At 39.8% G+C, this 27,813-nt stretch overlaps 1 protein-coding gene across 3 annotated transcripts; it reads right to left on the bottom strand.

The window, feature by feature from the left end:
- On the bottom strand, positions 1 to 25,176 carry LOC132590643 (IQ motif and SEC7 domain-containing protein 1-like). 3 transcript variants are annotated; one of them, XM_060263611.1, is made up of 5 exons: positions 25,082 to 25,176; positions 16,094 to 16,255; positions 14,243 to 14,419; positions 5,724 to 5,773; positions 1 to 4,445 (listed from the first exon to the last, which is right to left on the bottom strand). In XM_060263611.1, exons 1-5 carry the CDS (start codon positions 25,107 to 25,109, stop codon positions 3,861 to 3,863), a joined length of 1,002 nt encoding a protein of 333 aa, XP_060119594.1. In that variant the 5' UTR covers positions 25,110 to 25,176; the 3' UTR covers positions 1 to 3,860. The 3 variants fall into 3 exon arrangements, with proteins under 3 accessions (XP_060119594.1, XP_060119595.1, XP_060119596.1); XM_060263612.1 differs by having other exon boundaries at positions 1 to 2,273; XM_060263613.1 differs by lacking the exon at positions 5,724 to 5,773.
- Between the last annotated feature and the right edge of the window lie 2,637 nt (positions 25,177 to 27,813).

The following is a 27,813-nucleotide window of genomic DNA, read 5'->3' as shown; positions in this document are numbered from 1 at the left end:
TGAGTTGGAAGTGATTTATTTGATTTTCCACATAATCACAGTTATAGTTTTACAACCATAAGGAAGGTCTGATACTACTTACAAACAATGCATATTAAAATGAAAGCACTCCTTTCTTCCCAACAGTTACAAAATGGGTCTTGAGCCTCCCAGAACAGAAGCTTCTTGTGAGCATGATGTTTCTTGAAGTCTTTTAACAGTCTGCATTCAAGACCTAATTATAACAGTTTAATATAAGTCAAAGCTTGGATTAATTTCCTAGCAGGGGACTGGACCTGAAATTGACTGCAGACTTATATTAATACTAATTTACACACTATATACAATTTAAAGAATTAGCTATTCCCCCACTTGGTCCTTTCCACTACTCTTTTCCCTCCCTCAATTTTCATCTGATTATTGGTCATCCCTCCCCTCACCCCCGGTTATATACACAGTTATTCATTTTGCAGGCAAGAAGTGATGATATTTTACAACGGAAACAGCAAAATGCATGCTTAACTGCAGAAAATGCACAGCTTTATATGGAACAGCAAGTCAACATGTAGAGAGTTATTGTTTAAATAGCTGCTGACTGTATCTCAGCTCATTTTTAAATCAAGAAACAAGAGGCTTCTGCTGCATGCAGTGCTTGATGGGAAAATCATTCTACAATGTTATGCTTGAAGACTTCTTTTTAGCAATACAAGACATGTACATTATATTAGGATTACTTTTTTTACATTGTTGTACATTTCATTTTTAACTTAAAAGGATTAAAACAAATACATATTTGACTATTGTCCCAGAAAAGATATTTTCACAAGGTCTTGTAGTCTTTCCTTCATTTAATAGTGAAGCTAGTTAGTGCTTCTTTCACCTAGCCACACTATTAAATGACAAGGGAGACACATGATTCAATAGGGCTTTGTGCTGATTTTTAATCAATAAGAAAATCCTAACAAAAGCTGTTCAATATCTTTTTTGCTCCATGCTAGAAAAATGTATTTTCTGCAACAATGTGCCATAGACACTGATAATGATCATTTTCATTTCTTACTGGCAGTCTAGGAGGTAGATTGCTCCCCCCAAAAAAGCAATGGAATTCTGAAAACAAATGCTCACAAAAGGATGCAACTGTTTAAAATAATTATAGAAAGAAAGAATAGGAAAAGAAATCTTAAGATATGTTTGGATTGTTCTTAGATGTTCTACACACACACACACAGGAAGACAGACTTTGCAACACAATTTGAGTCTTAGTGTATGTATACGGAGCATCAAAGTACACGTGTAAAAATCTGATGTAAGCATGGGTGATGTAACAGCACAGAAGCTTAAAATCTTTCATGGAGTTCTCTATGCTATCCGAATAGGTAGTATAAGCAGATAGGAAATATATATTTTTTAAAAAATTAGGTGCTGCAGATATTAATGCACTAAATATAAAATAATATGACTATTCAGTGTTATGTGGCCTTCAGCTTGTTATGTAGAATATTTAACGCAAAATAAAGACGGGGAAAAATGCCCACCCTGCCTCATCTTTTCTGGAACAACTTATAAATTACAGTTAGACTCTGCTACCGGTACAAAGGTCTGAAGAAAAGCTTACATATTTAAATATGTTATCACTTTACTTCAACTAATATCAACAGTAACACTGATATATTTTGCAAATATACAATACGTAGAGTGTAGCCTCAACACTATTAACATTAGATGACATGCAGACAGTTCTATTATCCCTTATAAGAACAAGAGTTTTTTAACTGCAAGGAACAGAGCCTCAGGGGGGCTGCATTAGCCCTCATAAGGTAAACTGCACAATTTAGAACAGCCTGAATGATCATTAAAATTTACTTTCATTAAATGTGAAATTAATTTATAGGAAACCAAACAGAAAAGTATTGCATTCGTGAAAACAGAGGACTCGTTTAAACAAAAGGCTAAACTCTAGGTGGTTCTCTTTGCTTTATGCAAATTAACAAAATACTTTGTATATAGTTTTGCTGGTACTCATGGTATTATAATCCACAGTATGAAGGAGAGGGGGAGAAAAACTAAGCAGGAGGTACTAGGATTAATCCAGTACAGAAAAGTAATCTTCACACATCATGTTTACATTCAGAAGCAACAGACATATTGTTGTTTTACCCATCTCTCACTGGAACATTTTTTCCTTCTTCTTTTAAGCCATATCCACAATTCAGCTGGTGCAGTTCTGCGGTTCCTTTTGTTTCTGCCATTTAGATGTACAGTCCTTGTGACTGATGTGGTTCAAAATGCTGAAACTACAAAGTATGCTCCATGTATAATTTTTTTTTCAGAAAATAGATTTTGGGAATTTAAAAAAATCTTATATGGATTTGCAAATGACTTGAGTACAACACATAAGCAACAACAGCACAGTTGGATTTTACGTGACATCTTGCAACTAACTGGACTATGACGGTTTGAGCATAGACTCAGCCTGCTGAGTGCTGGGTAAAAACTAACAAATGTGATGAGAAGAATGGTGAGGAAATCCTGCCGCCAGCACATGGCTACATGGAATTACAGTTATAAAAATCTATACTCAGTACTAAAATAAACCTTCAAGTTTCAGAGCACTTATCTCTAGGGAAAAAATCTGAACTGCGGTGTATTTTAATTAGGTTAAACAGAGGAAGTTATGTTAAAAAGGCAATGCAGCTGAGAAGGATGAATGTCTCATTTTAAGGTCTGAGATGAATGTTTATGTGACGTATGCAAGTACCTTTCACTTAATTCTTCATGTGTATTTTATCAAAATATATATGAATATAAAAGAAATGTGGATTGTGTAAGTTTCACAGTTATCACAGCCTTTAAAATGTCTAAGAATTCGAGTAACCAAAATTTAGAGGCAACCACAATTAAACTTGCCTCATTTTGCTACTGTATAGTTACTGCGTCTTAACTAGTTTGCTTACCAGAAATAGCAGAGCAGTTATAATACTAAGTATATTATCATGTTAATAAAATAAGGATTTATACAAAGCAACATTGGACTACAACAGCTAAATGCTATGGTACTTGGCACATTTTGCAGTGATTGCTTGAAGATTTATTTCCAAGTCCAGAGAACTTTTTATTGAGAACACTGAATTGCCTGGAATTTGTTCTAGTTTTGGTCTACACTTTCTCACACTGTTCATCTATTATACTGTCCTTCTATCGGTAAGTGGAATTCCTGGAAAAGTATATATTGCTAGCTTTGTGAACTTCGCAAAAGTTTTGTTCTAAGCATAAACATTAACTATACAGTATATATATATATGTATATATTTATATATTTATATTATATAAAGTTTACTTACGTATTTTCATCAACCATATGAGGTCTACTGTTTTTGCCCATTGACAATTAAGGAGCAAGAATGCAACACTTTATTCTATTTCATTTTTTTTCTTTTATTTTGAGTTGGTTATATTTTCATTATGCATTTAAAATTGTCATGGGGATGAAAAAAAAGTAGCTTAACGTTTTCAGCAAGCAGCATATTTTTCAAGGCTACTGGAGAAAAGGAAGGAGAAGGTTACCACTGAGTTCAACCATAAGACCAGCATTGATCAGGCTAATATAAATTGTTCTATTGAATCCTTAAGGCCAAAGGAGTCAAATAAGTTTCTTCTGGCTTGGATTTTTTAAAAAGAAAAAATCCAGTTTTATAGGCTGCTTCTGCTTCCTGTAAGTGCCTTTACAGTTATGTCTAGAGCGGGTAGGGAACAGTAGCTCTCCAGATGTTTTTGCCTACAACTCCCTTCAGCCCCAGCCCCATGCTGGAGAGCCACATCTGGAGAGCCACTGTTCCCCACCTATGGTCTAGAGCTACAGTTATTTGCAGGGTAGTTTGGTTCTAGACTATTGTGCTGATGCCACTGTGTTTGGACTTAGTGCTGGCTGAAGTAGAAGGGGGAACTGGCTGACCATGGTGATGTGAAGCATGGGAAGAGTGTGCAGGGTGAGGAGGGGGCAATGTAGGATGGGGGGCATGGGAATGCTGTGAATGGGAGTGTGGTATGTAAGAATGTTGGGAATGTGCTATATGCTGGGAATGCGGTATGTGATGGTACTGGTGTGGGTGCTGGATATGCTGGGGAGGGTGATAATGGTGGTGATGATGATAAGGGGGTGGGTTCTGCATATGACAATACTGAGAATGGTGGGTGTGCACTTGTGCTTGGGTCTGCCCTTCAACTGACCCTGAGTGGTGCATTGCAGAAGAATGCTGTGAGTGTTGCTGATGTGAAATTATGGGGGGGTGCTGAGGCTGCTGTGATGGGCCAGGTGCTAGATGGCCTTGGGAAGGCTTCCCCCTTTTACTACCAAATAAGGACCCTAGTAGTGAGGAAGAATTAGGCATAGTCTGGTGAGGGCGAGATGGACACTCTCGGGTTGATGTAGCTCTTCGGCGCATATGAGGACTGCTAATGATGGACCCCTAAAAAGAAATTAATAGAAATAAAAATTAAAAAAATCTTTAAAAATATGTGTAAAAGAAAAAGTTCACAGCGACCATCATGTCTTCCTTAAAAGCTTATATGGATTCTTTGCTATACAGGAGAAATCTGCTCTCTATCTGCCAATTTTGCTTTTCAGTGTACAGCTGGGACACATATATGCCCAATTTAATTTTTTCCCCCAAAGGAAATATTAAACAATAAAAAGAGTCATCAATAATCAGTGACCTAATACCTTTGAGATTTTATTTTATATTTATTTCTTTTTCATTTAAAATATTATAGTTTGTGGCTTATTGCCCCAGTCTCGGGGGGAAAATACAAATACATGAATTAAAAGGAAAGAATTATCACATGGCTAGGATTCAGATTTTATGCTCTATTTTTATCTAAGCTTAAATTAAAAAAAAAATAGTTTTAATGGTAGAACAGAAGAGTTGTATTGCTAATACTTAGATTGACACCAGGCTTGTATCTTGCTTTCAGTATGCTTTCTGTACAGTGTTGATTTCCTGAGCTGTGGCTCAGTATTTCTTACTATTTAGCCTTCAACTGTCTAGTTAGTTTGTGGAGGCTTTTGTTTTCAACAACTAATGGATGCAGCAATGGTGAGGCATCATGTACTATATGTAAACTGTAGCCTATCTAATTCAAACACACACACTCGCACACACACAAAAACCTGCAGGCTGAATTCAAAGACATGAACAGTATATAAATGGTTTGAAGATGAATGAAATCTCATGAAATCCACATTGAATTCATCCGTCTTATTTTTTTTCTCCTCCCATGCCCTATCTATGCAATTCCATGATGTCATGACTGCATACAAGTTGCAATTTAATTAGAAATAAGCAATGGGAATGGCTGAGCATGGAGTCAACAGGTTGAGTTAACTGTCATACAGCACGAACAGTGTACTGTGCAACAAGGAGCCCACTGGGCCTTTAAGCGGGGACCAGACTGAAATGGTGGCAGGAGGACACATCATATTCATTTAATCATGCTTGTAGGAAGAGAGGGGGACAAAGGTTAGCTTAAATAAAAACAAAGCAAAACAAATGGTGCTTGATCTAAACAAGCTGAAAGTAGGCTTTTTAATTTTTAAAATGTGCTAAAATATAGTGAGTAGCCTTGGCATGCATTTTATTTGAGGCAGGCAGGTTATATGTTAGGAAAGCAAAAAAAAAAAAAGTATATAAAAGAAAGGTTTGAAATGCACATCACATCCAGCTAGACATCAGTAACTTCCTACTTACTTCCATATTGCTGTCTAGCGATCCTGCACTGCTGCGACGCCCACGCTTGCCTGCCCAGGACATGCAATATCATAGATTAGAGACGGAAACAAGACCTGGGTGACAAACAGCTGCCTTCCCCGATTCATTGCTAGGGGAGCTTTGGAGCCCAACTGTACATGTTGGGACAGTACAGGAACTATATTTGTAGAAGCACACCCTTAAGGTGTAATCACATTCCACTGAAGTTCTGGGGATCTCCCTTTGATTTTAATGGATCAAACTGGCTACTAGACTGAATTACATGTATGATATAGTTGTAGTTTATGGGGAGAAATATTCAATATTTGGGAATCCTCAATGTATGTATTGCACTTGAGAGGTAGTATGTATATAATGGTGCAATATTTATAACTCTCTTTTTTGCATTTAGCAGTAAGATATTATTCACAGTTGGCAAGATATATTTTGTTATTACTATAGATTTCTTTTAAAAAGTACTGGTGGTGGAAAGCTGTAGATGACTCATGACAACCCTGTAGGGTTTTCAAGGCAAAAAGTGTTCAGAGGTGGTTTGCCATTGCTTGCCTCTGTGGAGTGACCCTGGACTTCCTTGTAAGTCTCCCATCCAAGTTCTAGGTCTGAAATTGCTTGAGAGCTCATGAAATTGGGCTAGCCAGAGCCATCCAGATCAGGGTTTAAAAAGTGCTACTCAAATATAATTTTAAAATATTTTAGGTATATTTAAGATCACTTAAGGATGACACAGGGATTTTTCTTCCTCTTTTCAAAGTTATACTAAAGTAAAATCTGATGAGGTGTGCATACACACGAAAGCTTATACCCAGAATTAAACTCTGTTGGTCTTAAAGGTGACACTGGACACAAACTTTGTTCTATTGAATCTCACACAACTATAGTGAATTTTATATAACCTCTTTTCATAAGTATGAAGAAAATTAAACTTAATTTCAGATGAACACTGGATTTATGGCTAGATTCTGTTTAAACTGTGCAGTGCATACACATTTTTAATATGACCATACCAGCATAGTATTTGTTACTTAGAGTTTTAGTTTCCTAAAGATTGGAGCCAGATCAGATGCCAAATCTGACATGCAAACCTGTAGATTGATAATTCAGACATTTTATTTGGGCATGAATATGACCAGAATAGTTCTCAAATATAAAACAATACACCCATATTTCAGAAACAGACTCACTTGGAGCTTTTCCTGAGAACTTCCATTGATATAATAGTTGATCAGCTTTGTTTTAACTTTTATGCAGAACAAGAAAAAATGTTTTCTGGGTAAACAACCAAGATGCTGCTATATGGTCTATATAAAGTAAAACCGCTCCAGAATAACTGTTCAACTATAACCCCAACAGACCTGCAACTTATTTAATAAACGTGCAGTTTTATGAAAACTTTTCTCTAAATATTTTTAATTCATGTGTTACATACATTTTCCCTATACATTTGTTTCAGCACCCTAATACTATGCTTTCCAAAGGGGAATGGAATAAAATACCTTGCTTTCTATATATTCCCTTTCCCCCCATCAGATAGTTTACATTCCCTGCTCGTGAAGGCTGCCTCCATATATCCAGTAGACACATTTTCATAAAGGGAAAAAAGGCTTATATTTCTTGCTGACATGTAACTACATGTATGCATGTTCATATATAACTACACAAGGTACATATCCACTCTCCCAAGGAAAGGAATGTGTTCCCTTCCCTCAGGTTCTAACGATATATGCTGTTTCCAGATTCATATATGTGTATACGCACGTCTGCTTGACAGGACCCAGAGCAGACCTGGGAACAGGATATATAGCTGTAGTTAGGTCTTCAGAGACAAAAGAAAAAAACTCCTCACATGCTCTAACAGCCTTCAGTTTTCCCCATGAACTCTCAGAAGAAAGCAGTTGTCTCCAGAGTAAATGTATTGCAGCCGGAGTGACTGACAGTCCCAGATATAGGGGTATGAAGATTCTAAAGTCTCAATCAAATGCCTAAACTCTGAAATGAATCTGAAAAGGACCAAAATGGAATTTGGTCATGCACAGCCTCTCCACTTAACTCCTGTGCTTTGAAGAATTCCAGTCCACAGCAAAATTATTTACTGCAACATATTCCCCAGTTCTTCATTCATCCTAGGCTAGGCTACTGCCTTAAACTGCAGTCCTCAAAGCTATTTGCTGAAAAAACTATATAATGTCAGCTTTGCTGTTACTTATGATAATAATTCTATATTCAAGTGATTATCTGCCATATTCTTGCAAAACCAAACAACCATTTTGTGCAGCGTCTTCTACCTGATGTTTCTTTTATCATGTTTCCTTTTCACTGTAAAGTATGAATTCCAGAGAAAGCCAAGAAACACTTTGTAATAGAAACAGGCCTGGCCCTAGATTGTCTGGCACCCTAGGCAAGGTTAACGTCTAGCACTCCCATACACACTGATAATGTCACCGAGTCACATGGAGGGCATCCAATTTGGTGCCCCCAGAAGGCTGGCACCCTAGGCAATTGCCTATTTTGCCTAGTGGCAGGACTGGCCCTGAATAGAGAGCTTGTGTAGTGAAGCAGCTGAACCATGAAAGGAAGTCCCCAGTTCAACGCTTGCCTTTGCCATAAAAGCACTAAATAGTCTTAGGCAAGCCATATAATATAGCCTAAGTTCCTTGCCTCCCAAGCTGCAATACCTGTCCTAGGGACAGTAATACTTACTTGTCTTACAGGCTTCTTTTGGGGATTACAAGGCAAACAAAGACAAATGTTTTGAACATGCAAAAGCACTTATCAAATGCCAGGCATCATTATAAGGAATTTAATTCTACATCTATTTTCACTGACTCTTGTCTTCTGGAAAAATTTAGCAAGCAATGATTTGAAGAACTTGCACTTACATGAGAAGGGTCAGCCCTAGAGCCCTTGTTCTGCACCAGCAACTACTGGCTATTTATTTCTGGTACCTGCATCATAAGGGAGACTAGATTAGCATGTAGGAAACAACTGGATAGTACTCCCATTGAATTTAATTGGTAAAAAACGGGGTTTATTCCTGGTTCAGATCCACTCACATTTCCACTCTCTTTATTTGATTCCATTTCTGACATTAAAATAAGACAAAATTGATAATGAAAATGCCTGTTCAATCACTTTGAACTACCTTGGAATGTGCAAATATATTTCTGAAAGTCAGAAGATCCTCCTGAACAATATCTGATACAGCATAAGGAAATGCTGATGAACTGAGACATTGCAAAAATCTGGGGCATGTGCAGAATGCTTTAGGTGTGCCCATCATTAATCCTAGCTCTTATCTGCATATATGAATACCGCATCTTTCAGAACTGTTAGTAATATTTGAAAACAGAATAGTTCCCTTAATACTTTTTCTATCACAACTTCTTCACACAATGAGTAGAGGACTTGTTGAACTTACTGCCATGAAGACCTGTAAAACGGAGCTCTTCCTCCAGGTCTTCAGGTGAGGTGGTGGGCATCTATCTATCCACTAGATCGGTTGGTCTCCCCTACTGTACTATCCTACTGTGCTGATTTGCTGCACTGTCCTGCTACACCATCCTATCATATTGTTCTGCCAGACTTTTCTGTTGTATTGAATATTATAATTGGCTTTTTTAATATTATGCTGCTGTGATTTTATTATTTATGTTGTGCTTTACCCTGAGCCCCTACGGGGGAATGGGTGGAATATAAATAAACAACAACAACAACAACAAATATGTTCCCCATGGGCACAGCCAATGCTGGCTGGGCTCGTTTCTCCTGCAGTCTTGTTTAAATCAGGCTGCAGGAAAAGTGAGCCCCAGGAGCTGCTGTGCTGCTGGGAGCAATGCGCTCCATGCAGCACAGGAGATACACATATGGCTCATGCCAAGTACATTGAATTTTGAAGATTTATGCATGTTTGAAAACAAACTGATGATTGGCTAATATCATTAGGAATTTGTGATTTGGAGATAGGGCATGAACAAGTGGGTTCTGCGAATAAAAGCAAGCCCCAGTAATAACAAATAAGTTTGGGAAAAATAAACAACAACAACATCCCAACAGCTTTCCCTTGGGGCTCAAGTTTCTTAAATCACAGAGGAGCAATTGGCAACACCTTCCAAGCTGGAAGAAGTGTTTAAATTTGTCCCACAGTGTGGGGCTGGAGGATAAAAGGAATCCCTGAACTCTAGCATGCAGCAACAGCCAAACCAACAGGCATGTGATGTGACTAACTGCAGCAGATTGCAAACTGAAAGTTGCTGACTCAATACCAACTGCTCTCATAGTGATGGGCTCTCAGAACTGCCAATCAAGCTATGGACAACTGCTATGGGTGTTTCTAGGGCTTCCAGAAGTCCACCTTCAGCGTTGCCTAGGTGTTGATTCACTGGCACCAGGCTGTCTGAAAAAATGATCCAAAAAGAAACCACCAAGGAAAAATACTGGTTCATTTTCCAGTTTGGGCATACCATGAGCGAATGAACCATTTCACAATGAACCACAAATCTGCTCATTTCGAGCATGAATCATGATTCATGGTTGTTCTGTTCCCATGCTTAGCAGAGACTTTTGTGGAGATTTCTGTATAATCAACAAACATGATACCAAAGTTTTGGTTTGAGAATTATTTGTTGTGTTTTGATTGATATACAGTAAGCAGTCGGTCATCATGGTGATTTTCCCCCTTGTATACTAACCTCCAAGTGGGACCTGCAAATCTCTCAGAATTACACCTGAACTCCAGTGATCTGTTTCCCTGGAGAAAATGGCTGCTTACGAAAGTGGGCTCTGTGGTGCTATATCTGGCTGAGACCTCTCCCTTCCCCAAACCTTGCCCTCCCTTACACTCTACCACAAAATTGCCAGGAACTTTTCAATGTGGAACTGGCAACCCTAGTCAGACTTAACCCCAATGAATCCTCCCTCAAAGGCCAAAATAGGCCTGGAAAGGGTCCTGCCTACTCTTCCTCCTGCCTTTTACTGGCAGAACTCAGCCTAAATACTATGCTTGCCTAGACACAGCTACTGAGGGAATCTGTTGCTTAAAGCCACAGGTGCTCCTTTTATCATTATTGGGGGTTTTTTTTAAAGCCCCCAATGTAATTTTTTAGATTTCACAGTTTGCTGAAAGTCTAGAGCCCTTTTCAGGTTTGTAGAAAGATCTGTCTTGTCCATTCACAGCTCCAGTCCCCAGACAGAAATTCCCCAAGTTTGGCTAACTTTGCTATTAGAATTAAAATAAGATAATATTTCCAAAGCTTTTTTCTCTGCAAATAAAGAATGCACAAAAGAAGCAAGAACTCATTAAATCTATTCCATAGCACTATAAATGATGCAAGAAATTTAACTGTACTATTTCTCAACCAAAGAATGTTGTGCAATACAAGAATATAACACAACTTCTTTTACACAGTAGTTACTCTATTGTCATTCTGAAGACAAGTACACTGTTGTGCTGCCCTTGAGAAATTTTTCTCAAGATGACAAAAAAGCACAGTCATAGTGCTCTTTTAACACAGCAGCATAAGATTTGTGCCCAGCATGTTTCAGTATTCTACAGCTACCCTGTGAGAGAGCAAACATTTTGTTTTGCAGATTGAGAAAGTAATGCACAAAATGTTCCTGAGAATGAGATTGCCAACGTATCTACAACTCTATAGCAAGCCAAAACTTCTTTCATGCTACACAAGCTATCTAGATAAGTTACTGATGTACCAACGTTGATTATAACAAAGCATTTGTCTTCCATATTTTTACAACTAGTAACAACCACAGAAACAAAATCTGTGAGACTGCCTGATCTATGAATCAAACCTTCTTTTGCTGAACTAAGCATGTAGCCCATAAGTGATGGACAGTAAAATTATCCTATATATATTATATTTTAATTGTGGGAGTATTTAAAAACATCTGTTTTGGAGGGTCAGAAAACTACTTGTGCTTTCTGGAAAAAGGCAATGCCAGTGGAGCTACAATGACAAGACCAGAAGGAGAAGACATCCTCACTCCCTGCTCCTTGCATCTCTATGTGGCTATTAGTTCATACAGGACTTGTGTAGGAATCAATCTACCTAGTGTCAGAAAGAGCTGCTGGGGAGAGCGGAACAAGAGAAAGATCCATGATCTTTCTGTCTACAGATTGCTTTAGCCTACATTATTCTCTCATCTTGCTCAGAGATCTCTTAAATGGAAGACATTCACACTCTGGGTTGCCTCTAGACTAAATGTTCTGTTAATGAAAGACACTTCTGTCAATGGAACAGAACTTTTCCTGTCTCCTACACCCTGTTGCAGCTCAAAATTCTCCCCAATAGCCCTGGGGAACAAGAACTCATGGAAAAGCATGAGGGGCAAATTGGACATCTGCAATGAGACTGGGGAAATTGGCAGAATTTGCCACCTTCCTTTAATAGAAAATTTAGTGTGCTGCTGACTAATTTTTAAAAAATACTTATCAATTTTCTATCATTTCCACAGCATTCTTTCATCACAGAAGATGTTTTATCTCTCTCTCATCTGTATAGATGCTTTCTGTCAAAATGGTTTCATATGGTTGAACCCCTATGGAAATCATTCAAAAGCTAATCTATAGACACTAAAGAATGCCAGAGTTGATTCTAATTCTAGATGCATCTCAGTAATAGGCCATATAATTAGCAATTGGGAAGCTCTACCTGTATTTTACTAATTAAGATCAGAATGCAAATGTGTATTGTTTTACATTGCACTGCACAAGTTTAAACAGATATTCCTCAGAATTATAAACAAATTAAAAACATTAAAATTAAGTTTAGTGGGATTTAACACATTCATTGCTTAAACCCTTCAGTCTGATACCTACATTCCACTATAGAAAATAACTGTCAGTAGTGAGTAGGCCAACAGAAGGTGTGTGTTGTTGACACATGGAATGTTTTCATGATTGTGAAGAATTCATTTTATTTAATTGTAACGAATCCTCCAAATGAATTTAGCTAGATGATAATGTCTGAAACGAGGGAATGCAAAGTTCCTAGAAGGATGAAAAGTGTTAATTGGGAACCATGTCAAGTCAAAGGTACATTAGTGGAGTTCTGGTTTCTAAAAATGAATGCTGCCATTCTCAATGAAAAAAGGAAAAACAAAACAACAAAAAAGTGAAACCATTCTTACGTGAAGTTTAATAATGATAACTGAAGCCTCATCCAATGCCTACTCAAGTGCAAGTTTTTAATAAAAACCTAAATTAGAAGGTTGACTGATTAAACCTTTTACACAGGTGTTTTCCCATGCAGAGAACTAACCAATTAAAAGTGGTCACTGAACAAATGGATTTAAACAACTATGATTAGCTAAACAGAAAGTAAGCCAGTTTGGTAAAAATAAAAGTGTATGTGTATGTGTAAATTTAGATGCAAAGAAAGACCTATGCATATAATCACACATACGGCATATTCAGATTTACAAACAGATTACTGTAACAGAGTTAAATGCTCCCTTTTATTGCTACATTAAATCTCAAACTGGCATTAAAGGAGCCACTATACTTTAAAGAGAGAGCTATATTTTATAGAGAAGTCAGAAGAATATAATGTAAATAAAACTTGGATCTGTCATTGGTTATTATAATATGATTCAGCACAGTATGTGCATGGTGTTACAAACAGAGAAACATTGCTAGCGATAGCAGGAACCAACAGTGCGCCTAATGTTCTGTACACATTGCTGAAGTTTGTTTGCTTAACATTTGGAATACACAGGGGCACTGATTTCCAATAACTATAGAACAGGCCATGTGTCTTAAATTCTGCATATATGGGTGAAATGTAGCGCTTGAAAGTTTAGAATGCATACATTTCAAAACCAGTATACAACTATAAGTTTCAGTGTTTTAACTTCCCCCACAATCCAGGTAAGTTAAAATTTTAGGCAAAAGTACTAATTTGCCAAAATACTATTCACTTGATGATGCCAGCAGAGGTATATATAGATATATATGCCACAGTTTCAGCAAAATCTAGATTCTAGATTGTGAATAATATAATGAAATAGCATCAGTCACACACTATGGTTTATGTTTTTCTAGGTAGAATTTAGCAGGGCTTCACTCAATTTCATTCATCAGTATACTACATGGATACACATAAGCACAAAATGCACAGGAAGCAGCCAGTACACAATGATTTTGATGGGGGCTTTCCCCGTAATGATGATAATAGACAGAAGAAAACAATGGAAAAAGGAAGCAAAACTAAATAAATTACTCCTAGTGTTATACCTAGCGTGAACTTACAAGCTTCCTCTGTCTTCTTTCTCCTTTAAAAGTATATATAGAAAGCTATAACAGTTTAATATTCTCAAATGAAATCTTTGAAAAAGCATGGGGAAAAACAAAAAAAACCATACTAAGAAAACCACACATTTAACATTCCTACTTTAAATCTTTAGGCTTTCATAGTCCCAGATTATTATTTTACACACCTATTAAACTGCATTGTCTATATTCATTTGACAAAAAATATGAAACCTACCTGCTTCAGAGAGATCTCTAAGAGAGCTACTGAGTGCACTCCTTTTAAGTCCCTCCCCTGAGGCATAGCTGTCATCAAGGCAGGCTCGGCTCAATGTTCCATTGCCGGACTCTTTTTTCAGGCTAGAACACTGAGATATACTTGGTCGCACTACACCCTTCTGTTTTTCTAGCTCAGCTGAAAAACAATACAAGTGTATCATTCATATCTACTGAGTATACAGCAACACCTTCTTCTGTAGTTATTAAAGATTCCTGTCCTTCTGGAATATTTCAGCTTGCAGCTCATTAATGTATGGAATTCTTAAGGTCTGGTGGTTAGGAAACTAAAACGGACTGCTTTTTATTTTTTGATTGGCACATGGACATACAAAATCTGATTTCTTTGCATCCATCTAGAAGTTCTGTCACACATGTAAAGACTTAAGTACAGACAGTTTTGTGTGAGCAGAGACAGTCCTATTCGTTTCAATGTTGGGAGATATTCCATGATTTCAAAGGTTGTAGTGGATACAGTCATGTATAAAATAAGTGTTATTTTCAGAACTTGCTAGCACTAGAAGCAAACCCCCCCCCCAAAAAAAAAACACACACACTCTAAAGTAAAACATTTATATTTAATCATCCATTTTTGCTTAGGAACTACTGGAATATGATGCAGAGGAGTTAACCATGATAGTGTGTTGCTGCAGAGTCCAGTAGCACCTTTAAGACTAACACATTTTATTGTAGCATAAGCTTTCGAGAAACACAGCTCTTTTTGTCAGATGCAGAGAGCTGTGTTTCTCGAAAGCTTATGCTACGATAAAATTTGTTAGTCTTAAAGGTGCTACTGGACACTTTAACAGGACTTTTTTTTAAAAAAAGGAAAGGCCCAGCAGGAACTTATTTGCATATTAGGCCACACCCCTGATGTCACCATTATCACCTGATGTCACCATTCTGTAGAAAAAACCCAACAGGAACTCATTTACATATTAGGCCATACCCCGACACCAAGTCAGCCAGAACTGTGTTCCTGTGTATTCTTGCTCAAAAAAAGCCCTGCTCTTTACTATTTTACTAGAATATGAAATTCTGCAAGCAAAAACCACATCACTACAGGTTATCAGAGTGAATCCTTCCAGCAGGCCAGAAGTGAGCATTTCACATAAATATATGGTCACAGTAAGCTATCAGGCTTCAAAGCAGAGTCCAGAGTCTATGGAACAACATGTATGCCCTTGGGCTTACATACATTCTCCTGCAGAGGAACATGTAATGTGTCAGCACTTGGTAATATGCTGTAGTCATACAGAATCACAAATTTATCTCTGCCAGCACTCAAACCACTCTTCTTGAGATGCTTTTTCTGAACTGAACAACTAAAAAAGATTCGCACACAGTCCAACAGACATCAAAGTAACAGAAATTTTTAAAAACCTCAAGTTGCACTGAGCATGCTACCAACTGCCAAAAAATAAATAAATAAAACCTTTACAAAGTTGTTATTTACAGTACAGAACACCAGCACAGATGTCAGGAGGAATACATAAGAGTATGTGGGTGTGGGTGTGTACACACACAAACATATCAGTAAAAAAATACCCAGCGATTTGCAAAAAAAAAATAGAGGGTGAGGAGAAATGAAGTACCACTGAGCAAATTACCGTACTTCATTAAGGCTGAAAAATATGTGGAGTCTGAAGCTGAGGAAGATGGAAGACAGTTTTGTCATTTGTTTCCTCTTTCCAATTTAACCCCACTTTTTAGCTTTATTAAACAAAAGAAACTGTTTTATATATTTGCAAAATGGTTTTTACCTATCAGAATTAATCATTAAGTACTCTACAATAAGTACCTTTGTACTTACACTCTATTCTGTGCTTTTCCATTTCTTGCACCTCTGCAACTGATTCTCTCAGATCATCTGTAAATTTTTTTCTATCCTGAGGATTTGGTGCATTGAAATTTATCAGAACTTTTATGTCTGCTCCTGGAACAGCTGATGTGAGCCGTATGCCATTTGGATAATCTAAAAGGTAGTAAAATATTTTATTAGTTTGATTTCAGGTTGTGAAAATTTTTCCTACCCCCCCTCCCATTTTCTAATTATGAAAAAAATTATAACTCAGTTAAATATTCTCATTTTCATATTTATACTGCCATTTTTCTATAAATAAGCACAAATTCTTAGTGAACATTCATTCAGAGGTGATGACAAAACTTGGCTCCAAAAGTGCCTGTCTTTCACAAATGGAACCACCTCCATCAACTGAAGAACAGCTCTGGATCAGACACAATGGTTTTCAATTCATAATGACTTACTGGTTGACTCAGAAACATTAGAACATGTTTGCTATAGAATTATGTGGCCACACAAATAAAATAAATGTTTAAACTTAATGCAGTTATGACTTCTAAATATTAGCTGAAACATGAACAATAAAAATAAAGTCACTTTAGAACAGCAAATAATGAACTCTCAAATATTTAAATGTAACAAAAATTAATGGACTGTTGCTAGGCTTGCCAATCCCCAGGTCCCAGCGGGGGTTCTTCCGCTTTCCCAGACTCCTTCCCACCCCCAGTCAGCTGGCCAGCAGGGGGAAGCCCCGCCCCCAGAGGACAATGTGCCTTTCCACCTCCGGAGGCTTCAGTCGCCGATTAGAAAGGCTTCCTCTTGGGATGGTGTTTCTGTGTTACTTTGAAGAAGTTGGCAGCAACTTGTGAGTAGAGAGGCCAATCCCTCGCTTCAGTCTCGCCAGAAACCGGGGGGGGGGACGGACACGGACATCTGCTGAGCACCTCATTATTCCCTATGTGGAGATCGATTCTCATAGGATATAATGGGGAATTGATCTGGAGGTTTCGGGGGCTCTGGGGGAGTTGTTCTTTGAGGTAGAGGCACCAATTTTTCAGTATAGTACCTAGTGCCTCTCCCCAAAGTACCCCCCAAGTTTCAAAATGATTGGACCAGGGTGTCCAATTCTATGAGCCCCAAAAGAAGGTGCCCATATCCTTCATTATTTCCTATGGAAGGAAGACATTTTTAAAAGTGTGCTGTCTGTTTAAATGTGATGGCCAGAACTCCCTTGGAGTTCAATTATGCTTGTCACACCCTTGTTCCTGGCTTCGCCCCCAATGTCTCCTGGCTCCACCCCCAAAGTCCCCAGATATTTCTTGAATTGGACTTGGCAACCCTAACTGTTGCAGGCCTCGGATTCAGTGGGAGCTCACAGGAGCACAGCTCCTGAACCTTTTTGAGAGTTCCATCTCCTCCTTCTGAGAGTTCCACCTCTTTGTCCATTAACTAGTATGTGAAGCTGCATAAGAATCTCTGGATGAGCTCCACCATCTAGTTTTCTACAAAACAACCCCTGGACTTTTGGTTTGATTTCTCACCCAAGGCTGGTTTGCTCTCTAGGCAAACTAGGTGGTTGCCTAAGGCACCGGGAGGGTGGTTGTGTCAAATTGGGCTCCCCCCACCGTGCCCCAGGCAAGCGCCTAGTTTGCCTGCCTCCTCTGCCCACCAGTCGCTACCGCTGCCTGCCACCACTGCTGCCGCCGCCCGCCCCTCCTTTACCTTTGCCTCCCTGCCGCTACCGCCTGCCCCTCCTTTCCTTTCCCCGCCCTGGCACTGCTGCAATCACAGCATGCCATGAGGTGAGGGCGGCGGCACCCCCTTCCCTTCGCTCCCTCACCTGTATGTTCACAGCACGACATGGCATAAATCTTATCTTTAGAAGGAGGACGGGGCTGAAGTGAAGGCTTGGCTCCCCCTTCCTTCCGGTTCCCCTCCCTCTCATATGGACATCATGTTTTCTGGCTTAGTTGCCAGGATACCTGAACTTCCAGTTTTTGCACACATCGACACCCTGGCATAGGGGACCCTGCTGCTTACTTCCCTCCAGGGGCATTATGATACTGGCTGATTTGTTCTCAATTCCCTTCCTAATAATTCCCAGCATGGCGTTGGCCTTTTTTATTGCAATTGCACACTGTCTTGACATTTTCAGTGAGTTATCTACCACGACCCCAAGATCTCTCTCTTGGTCAGTCTCTGCCAGTTCACACCCCATCAACTTGCATTTATAGCTGGGATTCTTGGCCCCAATGTGCATTACTTTGCACTTGGCCACATTGAACCTCATCTGCCGCGTTGACGCCCACTCACCCAGCCTCAACAGATCCCTTTGGAGTGCCTCACAATTCTCTCTGGTTCTCACCACCCTGAACAATTTAGTATCATCTGCAAACTTGGCCACTTCATTGCTCACTCCCAACTCCAAATCATTTATGAACAAGTTAAAGAGCATGGGACCCAGTACTGAGCCCTGCGACACCCCATTGCTTACCGTCCTCCACTGCGAAGACTGCTTCCTATTAATTCACTCTCTGCTTCCTATTAATTAGCCAGTTTTTGATCCACAAGAGGACCTGTCCTTTTACTCCATGACTCTCGAGCTTTCTAAGGAGCCTTTGATGAGAAACTTTATCAAAAGCTTTCTGGAAGTCAAGGTAAACAACATCTATCGGGTCTCCTTTGTCCACATGTTTGTTCACCCCCTCAAAGAAATGTAACAGGTTAGTGAGGCAAGATCTTCCCTTACAGAACCCATGCTGAGTCTTCCTCAATAACCCGTGTTATTCATTCTGTCCTTGATAATGGTTTCTACCAACTTTCCCGGTATTGAAGTCAGACTGACTGGCTTGTAATTTCCCGGCTCTCCTCTGGAACCCTTTTTAAAGATGGGGGTGACATTTGCTACCTTCCAGTCCTCAGGAACAGAGGCAGATTTCAATGAAAGATTACATATTTTTGTCAGAAAATCCACAAGTTCAACTTTTGAGTTCTTTCAAAACTCTTGGATGTATGCCATCCGGACCTGGTGACTTATTAGTTTTTAATTCATCTATCAGTTAGAGGACCTCCTCTCTTTTGTCACCTCAATCTGACTCAGGTCTTTCAACACCCCTTCTAAAATTAGTGGTTCTGGAGTGGGCAAACACTTCTCGTCTTCCACAGTGAAGACGGAGGCAAAAAATGCATTGAACTTCTCAGCCATTTCCCTATCCTCCTTCAGTAATCCTTTTACCCCTTGGTCATCCAAGGGTTCCACTGCCTCCCTGGCTGGTTTCCTGCTTCTAATACATTTGAAAAAAAATTTATTGTTGGTCTTTATGTTTTTTGCAATATGCTCCTCATAGTCCCTTTTTGCCTGCCTGATCACAGTCTTGCATTTGATTTGCCACAGCCTGTGTTCCCTTTTATTAATCTCACTTGGATTAGCTTTCCACTGTTTAAAGAAGTCCTTCTTACCTTTTACAGCTTCCATTACTTTGTTTGTTAACCATGCAGGCCTTTTCTTATACCTGTTTGTGCCTTTCCTAACTTGTGGTATATATTTTATCTGAGCTTCTAGGACTGTAGTTTTAAATAGCCTCCAAGCTTCCCAAAGGTTTTTTTTGACTGTATTTACCTTTCCTTTCAGTTTCCTCTTCACATGCCTCCTCATCTCAGAGAATTTACCCCTTTTAAAGTTAAACGTGGTTGTGTCGGTCTTTTGGGGCAACTCTCTATTTATACAAATGGCGAAATCAATAACGTTATGGTTACTGCTCTCAAGTGGTGCGATCACTTTTACATCTCTCACCAAGTCTTGGGCATTACTTAGGACCAAATCCAGGATCGCCCCACCCCTGGTAGGTTCTGAGACCATCTGCTCCATAGCACAGTCATTGAGAGCATCAAGAAACTCAATCTCTTTCTCTCGACCAGAACACATATTGACCCAATCAATCTGCAGGTAGTTAAAATCATCTATTACGGCACAGTTTTTACGTTTAGCCACTATCTTTAATCCTTCCATCATATTATAATCATCCTCTATCTTTTGATTTGGTGAGCGATAACAAACTCCCATTGTTAAATTTCCTTTTGGGCTCTCTATTTCAACCCAAACCTATTTCAATCCATAATAGGGCTTGTCCTTTTACCTCATGACTCTTGAGCAGCCTGGATGTAATGTAACATCAGTTACTCTATCAGTCATAAAGTAAAGCAGATTTCATTGTTCCATGCATCTAAAACTGCATTACAGTTTGGGAGTAACAATGATTATTGTAGAGGCATTTAATTAAAACCCAGTAATAATAGGTGTTACAAGTCAAACTGTATTTGCATTCTTGAACACTAGCAGCTGAGCATCTGGAAATCTCCAGCACATGGTAATAGCTCCAACAAGAACTCTCCAATGGTAACTCACCATGTAAGTTTTTTTTAAAAAAATGCAGATGTTTTATACCACGAACGGAGAAGGCTTGAAGTTATGTACAAAGAATAGCAGTTTTCTGTACTACTTGAAGTTGAATCAAGCAAAAAGAAAAAGAAAAAAACCAAAGCCAGTTTCCATTACTTAACATTGTGAGTTTATCAGTTTCAAGAAGGTCAAGAAGGACTCAATACTAACAGCTTCCAAAAGGTTCAGGGACCTCACTAATTCAAATCTTTACTAAATATTCTAGCTTCAGTAACTGTATATCAAGATACTCCAGGAAAATAAAATTTAAATATTTCATTTTTCTAGCTGCCAGATTGCTAAATAGCATGAAGAGAAGGCCACACAGAAAGAACATAACAGAATAATAACTTTGTTATACAAACAAGAGCCAAACTGGAAAGTAAAACTGCTCTTGATAAGACGCAGAATTCCAGCACTTCCGAGTATGGGAAGCTAGAGGGGCCAATGCAATACATAAATCAAGAAATCCCTTGATATCACGTCACTCAGTATGGGAAGCTAGAGGGGCCAATACAATACATAAATCAAGAAATCCCTTGATATCACGTCACTCAAGTAGTACAATCCAAATTAGAGCAATGTCTGCCTTCAGACTCTCCAGGGTCAAGATATCAAACATATTGTGTACAAATGCAGAGTTCAGTTTATAAAAAACATGCATCACTAAGCTGTTGCTGCATGTTAAAAGCCAGCACAAGTCAAAACAAAATCTGGGATATTCACCTTTCTGTGAAGACAAAGACTTTCTGTGAATAATGGGGATCAAAACAGCTGAAAACAAATGGATTTAGCAGATCTGCAAATTCTGGTATGGTCAATTCCCAAGCAACATTCAGATACAGCGCCAAGACTTTTGCATGGATGAGAGAGCAATCAAGACTATTCCAATTAATATTCAGGGCTATTCAATGAAGCTTCCTCCTCGGAAGGTGTTCTTAGAACTGCACTGTGAGTATGTGATGCGTGTGCAATTTTTCCATCCCAGACTTCTTGGAGTCTGCCCTAGAGAGTTCCTGAGTTTCAAAGGGCTTCTGGAGACTGGGAAGGGGGAGGGGGAGACTACCTCTAAAAGAAGCATTGAAAAATTTCAGGCCCACGTAGCACTTTGCATTCCAGTTTACATGCTGAAATGTAATTAATATTATTTCAGTTAACTGATATAGTTAATGTTTTTACAAAACCAGCTGTTAAGAAATAATACACTGTAAATGTAACAAACTAAATTCCCCCAGTACTATTCCTATTAAACATTTTTCTAGCAATTAGGGATGCCGGCTCCATGTGGGACTTGGGGATCCTCTGGAATTCCAGCTCATCTCCAGACTACAGTTTCCCCAGAGAAAATGGATGCTTTGGAGGGTAGACTCTATGGCAGGGGTGTCAAACATGTGGACCAGGGACCAAATGAGGCTCCTGGAGGGCTCCTATCAGCCCCCCAAGCAACTGGCTGTCATCTGCTTCCTTCTCCCTCTCTCTGGCTTCTTTCTGCGTCACAGCTTGCTTTGCTAGGCTTGCTCAATCGCACAGGAGCTACAGAGCAAAGCATCTATTTCTCCCATTTTCTGAGTCTCCTCCCTTGAGGAGGAAGGGGGAGAGGGATAGCTTGCTTTGCCAGGCTTGCTCAATCGCACAGCAGAGCTACTGAGCCAAGCCTCTCTTACTTCTATTGGCTAGGGCTCCTCCTGGTCCCCCAGGAAAGAGCTTCCTTTGCCCAGTTCTCTGGATCCCCATGGGAGAGATACAAAGAAAGTACCTAATGTTCTAATCATGTTTTTAAAAAATCTTTGTGGTTGTCTGTGCCCTTTATAAAGTTTATCTCTCTGCTACCTGGCATTTCATTTTATGACACACATGGCCTGGCCCAACAAGGTCTCATTTATGTCAGGTTTGGCCCTCGTGATAAATGAGTTTGACACTCCTGCTTATGGCATTGTACCCCACTGAGGTTTCTGTCTTCCACAGGTTTCATCCCCAAATCTTCAGAAGTTTCCCAACCTGGCTCCAGCAATTCTATCCTCCCATCCCCTGTCGGTGGCCAGGGGAGAACTTGGCAACCCTATCAGCAATCCTGACTGACATGAAACAATATAAAGGTAAAGCTAGTCCCCTGCGCAAGCACCAGTCGTTTTTGACTCAGGGGTGATGTTGCTTTCACAACGTTTTCACGGCAGACTTTTTATGGGTTGGTTTGCCATTGCCTTCCCCTGTCATCTACACTTTCCCCCCAGCAAGCTGGGTACCTCAGAAGGATGGAAGGCTGAGTCAACCTGGAGCCAGCTACCTGAACCCAGCTTCCGTTGGGATCGAACTCAGGTTGTGAGCAGAGGGCTCCGACTGCAGTACTGCAGCTTTACCACTCGGCATCATGGGGCTCTTCAAGAAACAATATAGGGAACATAAATAATTCTCATGTGTTTTGGTATGGTAAAAGAAATTTAAAAATCTGGTAAAACTCAACTGTCCATCAATATGATAAAGACAATGAAAAGCAACACTGGTTTTATACAGAAGCAGCCACATATACATCTGGATTTCCAAACATTCCCTCCATTCAATGCTCAGGAAGGAATAATAAACAGAAGTCTTTTAAAAGTTATATTTGGATTGAGGTGCTAGAAAATATATTTTCATTGTTACTAGGCCTCCAGTGAAAGGAATCTGTCAACAGCCATGTTTTTAAAATGCTGATTTATTCTAGGAAATGTGGAAGTATCTATTTAGCCATTCCCTCATGACTTATGTATATGCTGGAAATAAATACTTTATTTCCTTTCGTACACTTTACTTGATCCCAAAATATATTTTAACTTTATCAACCACTTGGCAATGCCAATCATTTCTACCACCTTGCCCACATCCAAACAATATTTCCACTGCCTTTGCTTTAATTGACACAGTCCTCAGAAGGTTTACGAATTCCATTCCTTGAGAACAAGTTGAACCTGACAGCTGCATCATGCAGATATGCTGGATGGTGTATTTGTGGCTTGTAGCCTTCAGCTAAAATAATGGCCCTGCACTTCTTTTTGGAAACTGCTGACAGGATAAGAATCTGAAGGAATATAAGCATTGCAAGCCAACCTCCACTTTCCTCTAGATCTCTTGAATGTGTACATGTCCCAATCTCTTTAGAGCTCTCAGAAAAAACAACTTAAGGCTGCGTCAGAAGGCATACTCTCCAAGTTCTGACTGCACCTCTGATTTCATCCATTTTTTTTGTACTGGAGAATTTTGATCAACCATCTACCTGTAACATGCTTCACCATGCACTCACTCCATGGTTGACCATCCAGATTATTCCTGCATGGCAACACAGAGTGTTCAGTTGGGCAGCATTTTTGGGGGGAGGTTTCACACAACTGCATAAGTGCCCAGCTGAAGTACCAGCTCCTTTTCAACAGCTCCGCAATCCCTCGCCAAGTGCTATGATCACTGGTTCCTATACAACTGTATTTCTCTGTCAGAAACCACTCCCTTTCCCACTCTTTTAACAGGGAAGTTTTCCTTTTTTTCTCTCCCCTCTTCCAACCACAGCAGTATTGTAAAGTGGCTTGGATTAAAGTTCTGGGGGTGGAATCCTGGCCGCCAGTATGGTAGCCTAAACAGGGACTATTTCCAGCACCATCCCAACCCAAGAAGTGGCAGAAAGGGTCTTTTACCTGAATCTGACACTCAAAAACAACCCACCCCCTCCGGAGGGGCTCCCAATCTTGATGGAATATTTCGGTGCTGAAACAAGCAAGCAGTTATATGCAACCAGGAGCGAATATGTGATTATGTGCACATCGCTGACAAAAAAAAGAAAGGAGCAAAAACAGAATGGACGATCCAGATTTCCTGAATGGTTTTAGATTGCAATGGGAGTGTTCATGTATTGGGAAATCTGGGGCGGAGCGGGCTGCCTGGTAAAGCCTGGACATTGCCAGTGTCAAAAAAACCTTACTCAGAGAGGGGTGGCAATGGGAGGCTGATGACTACGAGATGGAATAGGGATGATGCTGTCTAATTGTGCATTTTAAATCTGGAGGGTAGCAGCAATGATAGACCAAACAGCATGTCTGACCACACCCAAACTCTCACTGAACAGTTTGAATCCCATTGTGGTTCACAAATGTTCAATCAGAAAAGGAACTATTTGATGAAGTGTGCATGTACATGGAAGTTTATACCCAGAATAAGCTTTGTTGGTCTTAAAGGTGCCACTGGACTAAAAATTTGTTCTACTGCTTCAGACCAACATGGCTACCCACCTGAATCAATCAGAAAAGCTTACATCTTTTATTTTTAAGGACTATGAATGACAAACCAACTCTGTTCCCTAGAAACTTTAGAATGAATGAACTGATAAGCAAAATTACACTGTTTTATAAATATGAAATGTCAGATTTGGATTACATGCCTGTGTGGCAATATGCTCCCTCCAAGCACTTCATTGTATCATGGGAGATTTACTTACCTGGTCCAGGTTTCCAGCCAGTAGATCTCAATGAGGAGTTCAGATTTACAGCTTTATTCCCAACTCATAACATCATATGACAGGTTAAAAACACACTTACACTGATTCTCAAAAAGGAGGACCTGCATTCCATATAGGGAAAAGGACTGACGAAAACTGTAGGTGACCGAATTCTTTTTCTTCTGAAAGATCTTGGTGACCTAAACATTTCAGCAGACACAAAATTTAGATGTTCTCTGAACAGAAGGATAGCGACACAAATTCTCTCACTAACTCAACCACGTTCCTCTCAATATCCCAATAAACAATGCAAAGAAAATTCTACCTAGAATATCACACAAGCTTAATAAAAGATAGGCTGGTAAAAGGCATTCCATTTCCTAACTAAATGTGGGCTGCTCCTTAATTTTAAATAGCTTGGCTATGCTCTCCAAACTCCTTCACATGAAAAAATGGCACAGAGAGGTAGAAAATAGGGACTTTTAACCATTTTCCCTTGAGCCACTTTTGTACTGAAAATCGGGGTCGTACTGGCTCTGGTATTTCAAGGAGGTCTCCCATCCAAGTACTTCCCAGAATTGACCCTGCTTAGCTTCTAAGATCTGACAAGATCTCTGCTCGTCACAATAAGACACCCTATTCAGTACTTTGGGAGTTATTGCTAGATGATATTTGGGATGCTGAAACAGCCCCCAAGAAAGATGGGTCACCTGACTCTGCAGTGCTAGCAAGCACCACAGGAGGCCACTTGATTTAGCTTGCTCAAGACTACCAGCCCAAGGCAAGTTACCCCTAGATTCCATAATACTATCACGGTTCTCAGAATTATGAAACACAGTAAATTCTTTGGTATTCAGGTGACAGGAGCTTTGCTAAAACTATATAGAGCTTCAATTCACACCTGGAGTTCAAATTTAAAAAAAGAATTCCATTGTTATTATTCAGGATTCTGTTATTTATGCATGAAACATGAACAGCACATAAAGAGCATAGTGGCTACAACAGTGACAGCTTCCACACCTGGGTGGCTTTCAGAGATGGTAAGGTTGCTTGTGGAATCATATGTGAAACTGTCCTTGCAAGAAAGATTTCGGATAGCAGGAAGTAATCTATTTAACTTCCAGCACTTCACAGTGTCCCCCTGTCATCTGGGTCGATCATCAAGTGTCTAGGTGTGATGCCTCCCTTTCAATGACTGTCCAGGTTGCAAACATGATTAAACTGGCATTTACCATCTGTGTCAGATTAAGCAGTTGGTCCTCTTCCTGGATCCCCCCAACCTAGCCACAGTGATCCACGTGATGGTTACCTCTACACTGGAGCACTGTAAGTTACTCACTCTACATGGGGCTGTTCTGGAGACTGATCTGAAAACTGCAACTGATCCAGAATGCAGTTGTATGTAGTCGGACCAGAATTTCTATTAGAGCCCATATCCAGGCAGTACTCCACCAGCTGCACTGGCTCCAGATTGAAATTTGGATCAGTTTTAAGGTTTTCAATGTTAACCTTTAAAGCCCTACAAGGTCAAGGTTTGGGACCATCTCTCCTGGTACATCCCCCCAAAAGTGTTACAGTCCAGCAATACGAACCTCCTGGTGATTCTTGGCCCAAAGAGTGTTTGGGTGTCCTTGACCAGAACCAGGGCCTTCTCAGCCCTGGCTCTAGCCTGGTGGAACATTCTTCCGGGTGAGGTTTGGGCCCTGCAGGATCCCATGCAGTTCTGCAAGGCCTGTAAAACAGAGTTGCTCTGCCAGGCCTACAATTAAGGGCAGTGACAGGTTTATGCAGCAGACTGGCCTCCATTTCTTCTTTTGTTTCTCCTTTCCCTTCTCCTTCCTAACAGATAGATTTTAAGATATTTACACTCCCTGGGATCTTATGCCATCGATTAGTTTAAAAATGCTGCTGTGTTTTATCTCATTTATCGTACATGGAATTGCTATATATATTTTAAATGTATAATGTGTTTTTATATATGATGTTACCTGATCTGAACCCTGTTTGCAGGGGAAGAGCTATAAATTGAATAAATAGTTAGCTGTGGTTTCTGTTTCACATCTGACACCTCCCCCCCCATCCCCAGTTATTATTTCATTGCTTTGGTGAGCATGGGTGATGATGCATAGAAGGAGTGCAGTACTACAGCCTTTTAAAAAATCTCCACATATTTGCCTAGCCACCGCAGAACAATCCCACTCCTTCCCGTAAAAAAAGGTGGGACAAATCATGAGGGATCAGGGGAAGACATACTCAGACATTTCACAGATACTGTAGAGGGTCATGTTACTTTTTTTGGGTAGAAAAAGCCCAGCAGGAATCATTTGCATATTACACTACACCTCCTGATGTCACTGGAAGTGACATCACCTATTCAGTAGATTACTTTCTGCAAACTGACACAAAGCAGAACAGTGCCATCAGCTGCATTTCATGGATGTGTGTTCTCAAACAGTCCAGTGAGAGACCTTGTTTCACCCCCCCCCCCCCCAACACGGCGGAGAGAGAGAGCCACGTGCAGTAGAGTGGACAGCAGCAGGCCTAGCTTCTCCTGGGTGGGGGCATTCATGGGTGGCTCTTTGTCTCTCACTCTCTCGCAAGCCTATTGAAGGCTGCAGGCAGTGGAGTGCATGGTTTGGGAGCGTGTGGCTGCCTAGTGCCTTCCCTCTGCTGGAGACTGGCTAAAAACTGGGCCAAATCCATATGTGCCACTTACAGTGCTTTTTGGCCTTTCTTCCACTCTTGGTGTGCACAAGCAAAAATCTGAAAGGCAGTTCTAAATTTACTCAACAAAAAATGTAAGCTCGTGACCAATTTACTAAGAAGTATATA

Source organism: Heteronotia binoei, unplaced genomic scaffold, assembly GCF_032191835.1.
Source record: "Heteronotia binoei isolate CCM8104 ecotype False Entrance Well unplaced genomic scaffold, APGP_CSIRO_Hbin_v1 ptg000458l, whole genome shotgun sequence".
NCBI classification, from domain to species: domain Eukaryota; kingdom Metazoa; phylum Chordata; class Lepidosauria; order Squamata; family Gekkonidae; genus Heteronotia; species Heteronotia binoei.
Note: the sequence above shows the minus strand (reverse complement) of the source record. Positions and strands in the feature narration are given on the sequence as shown.

Bases quoted from the DNA above. Each gene is read 5' to 3' on its own strand.
- LOC132590643 (XM_060263611.1), bottom strand. From the start codon at position 25,109: ATGCAGGTCCTCCTTTTTGAGAATCAGT. The intron at 16,256-25,081 runs GTAAGTGTGTTT...ACTACCTTTTAG, and splicing joins CCTCCTTTTTGAGAATCAGT to ATTATCCAAATGGCATACGG. The intron at 14,420-16,093 runs GTAAGTACAAAG...ATTGTTTTTCAG, and splicing joins GGAAAAGCACAGAATAGAGT to CTGAGCTAGAAAAACAGAAG.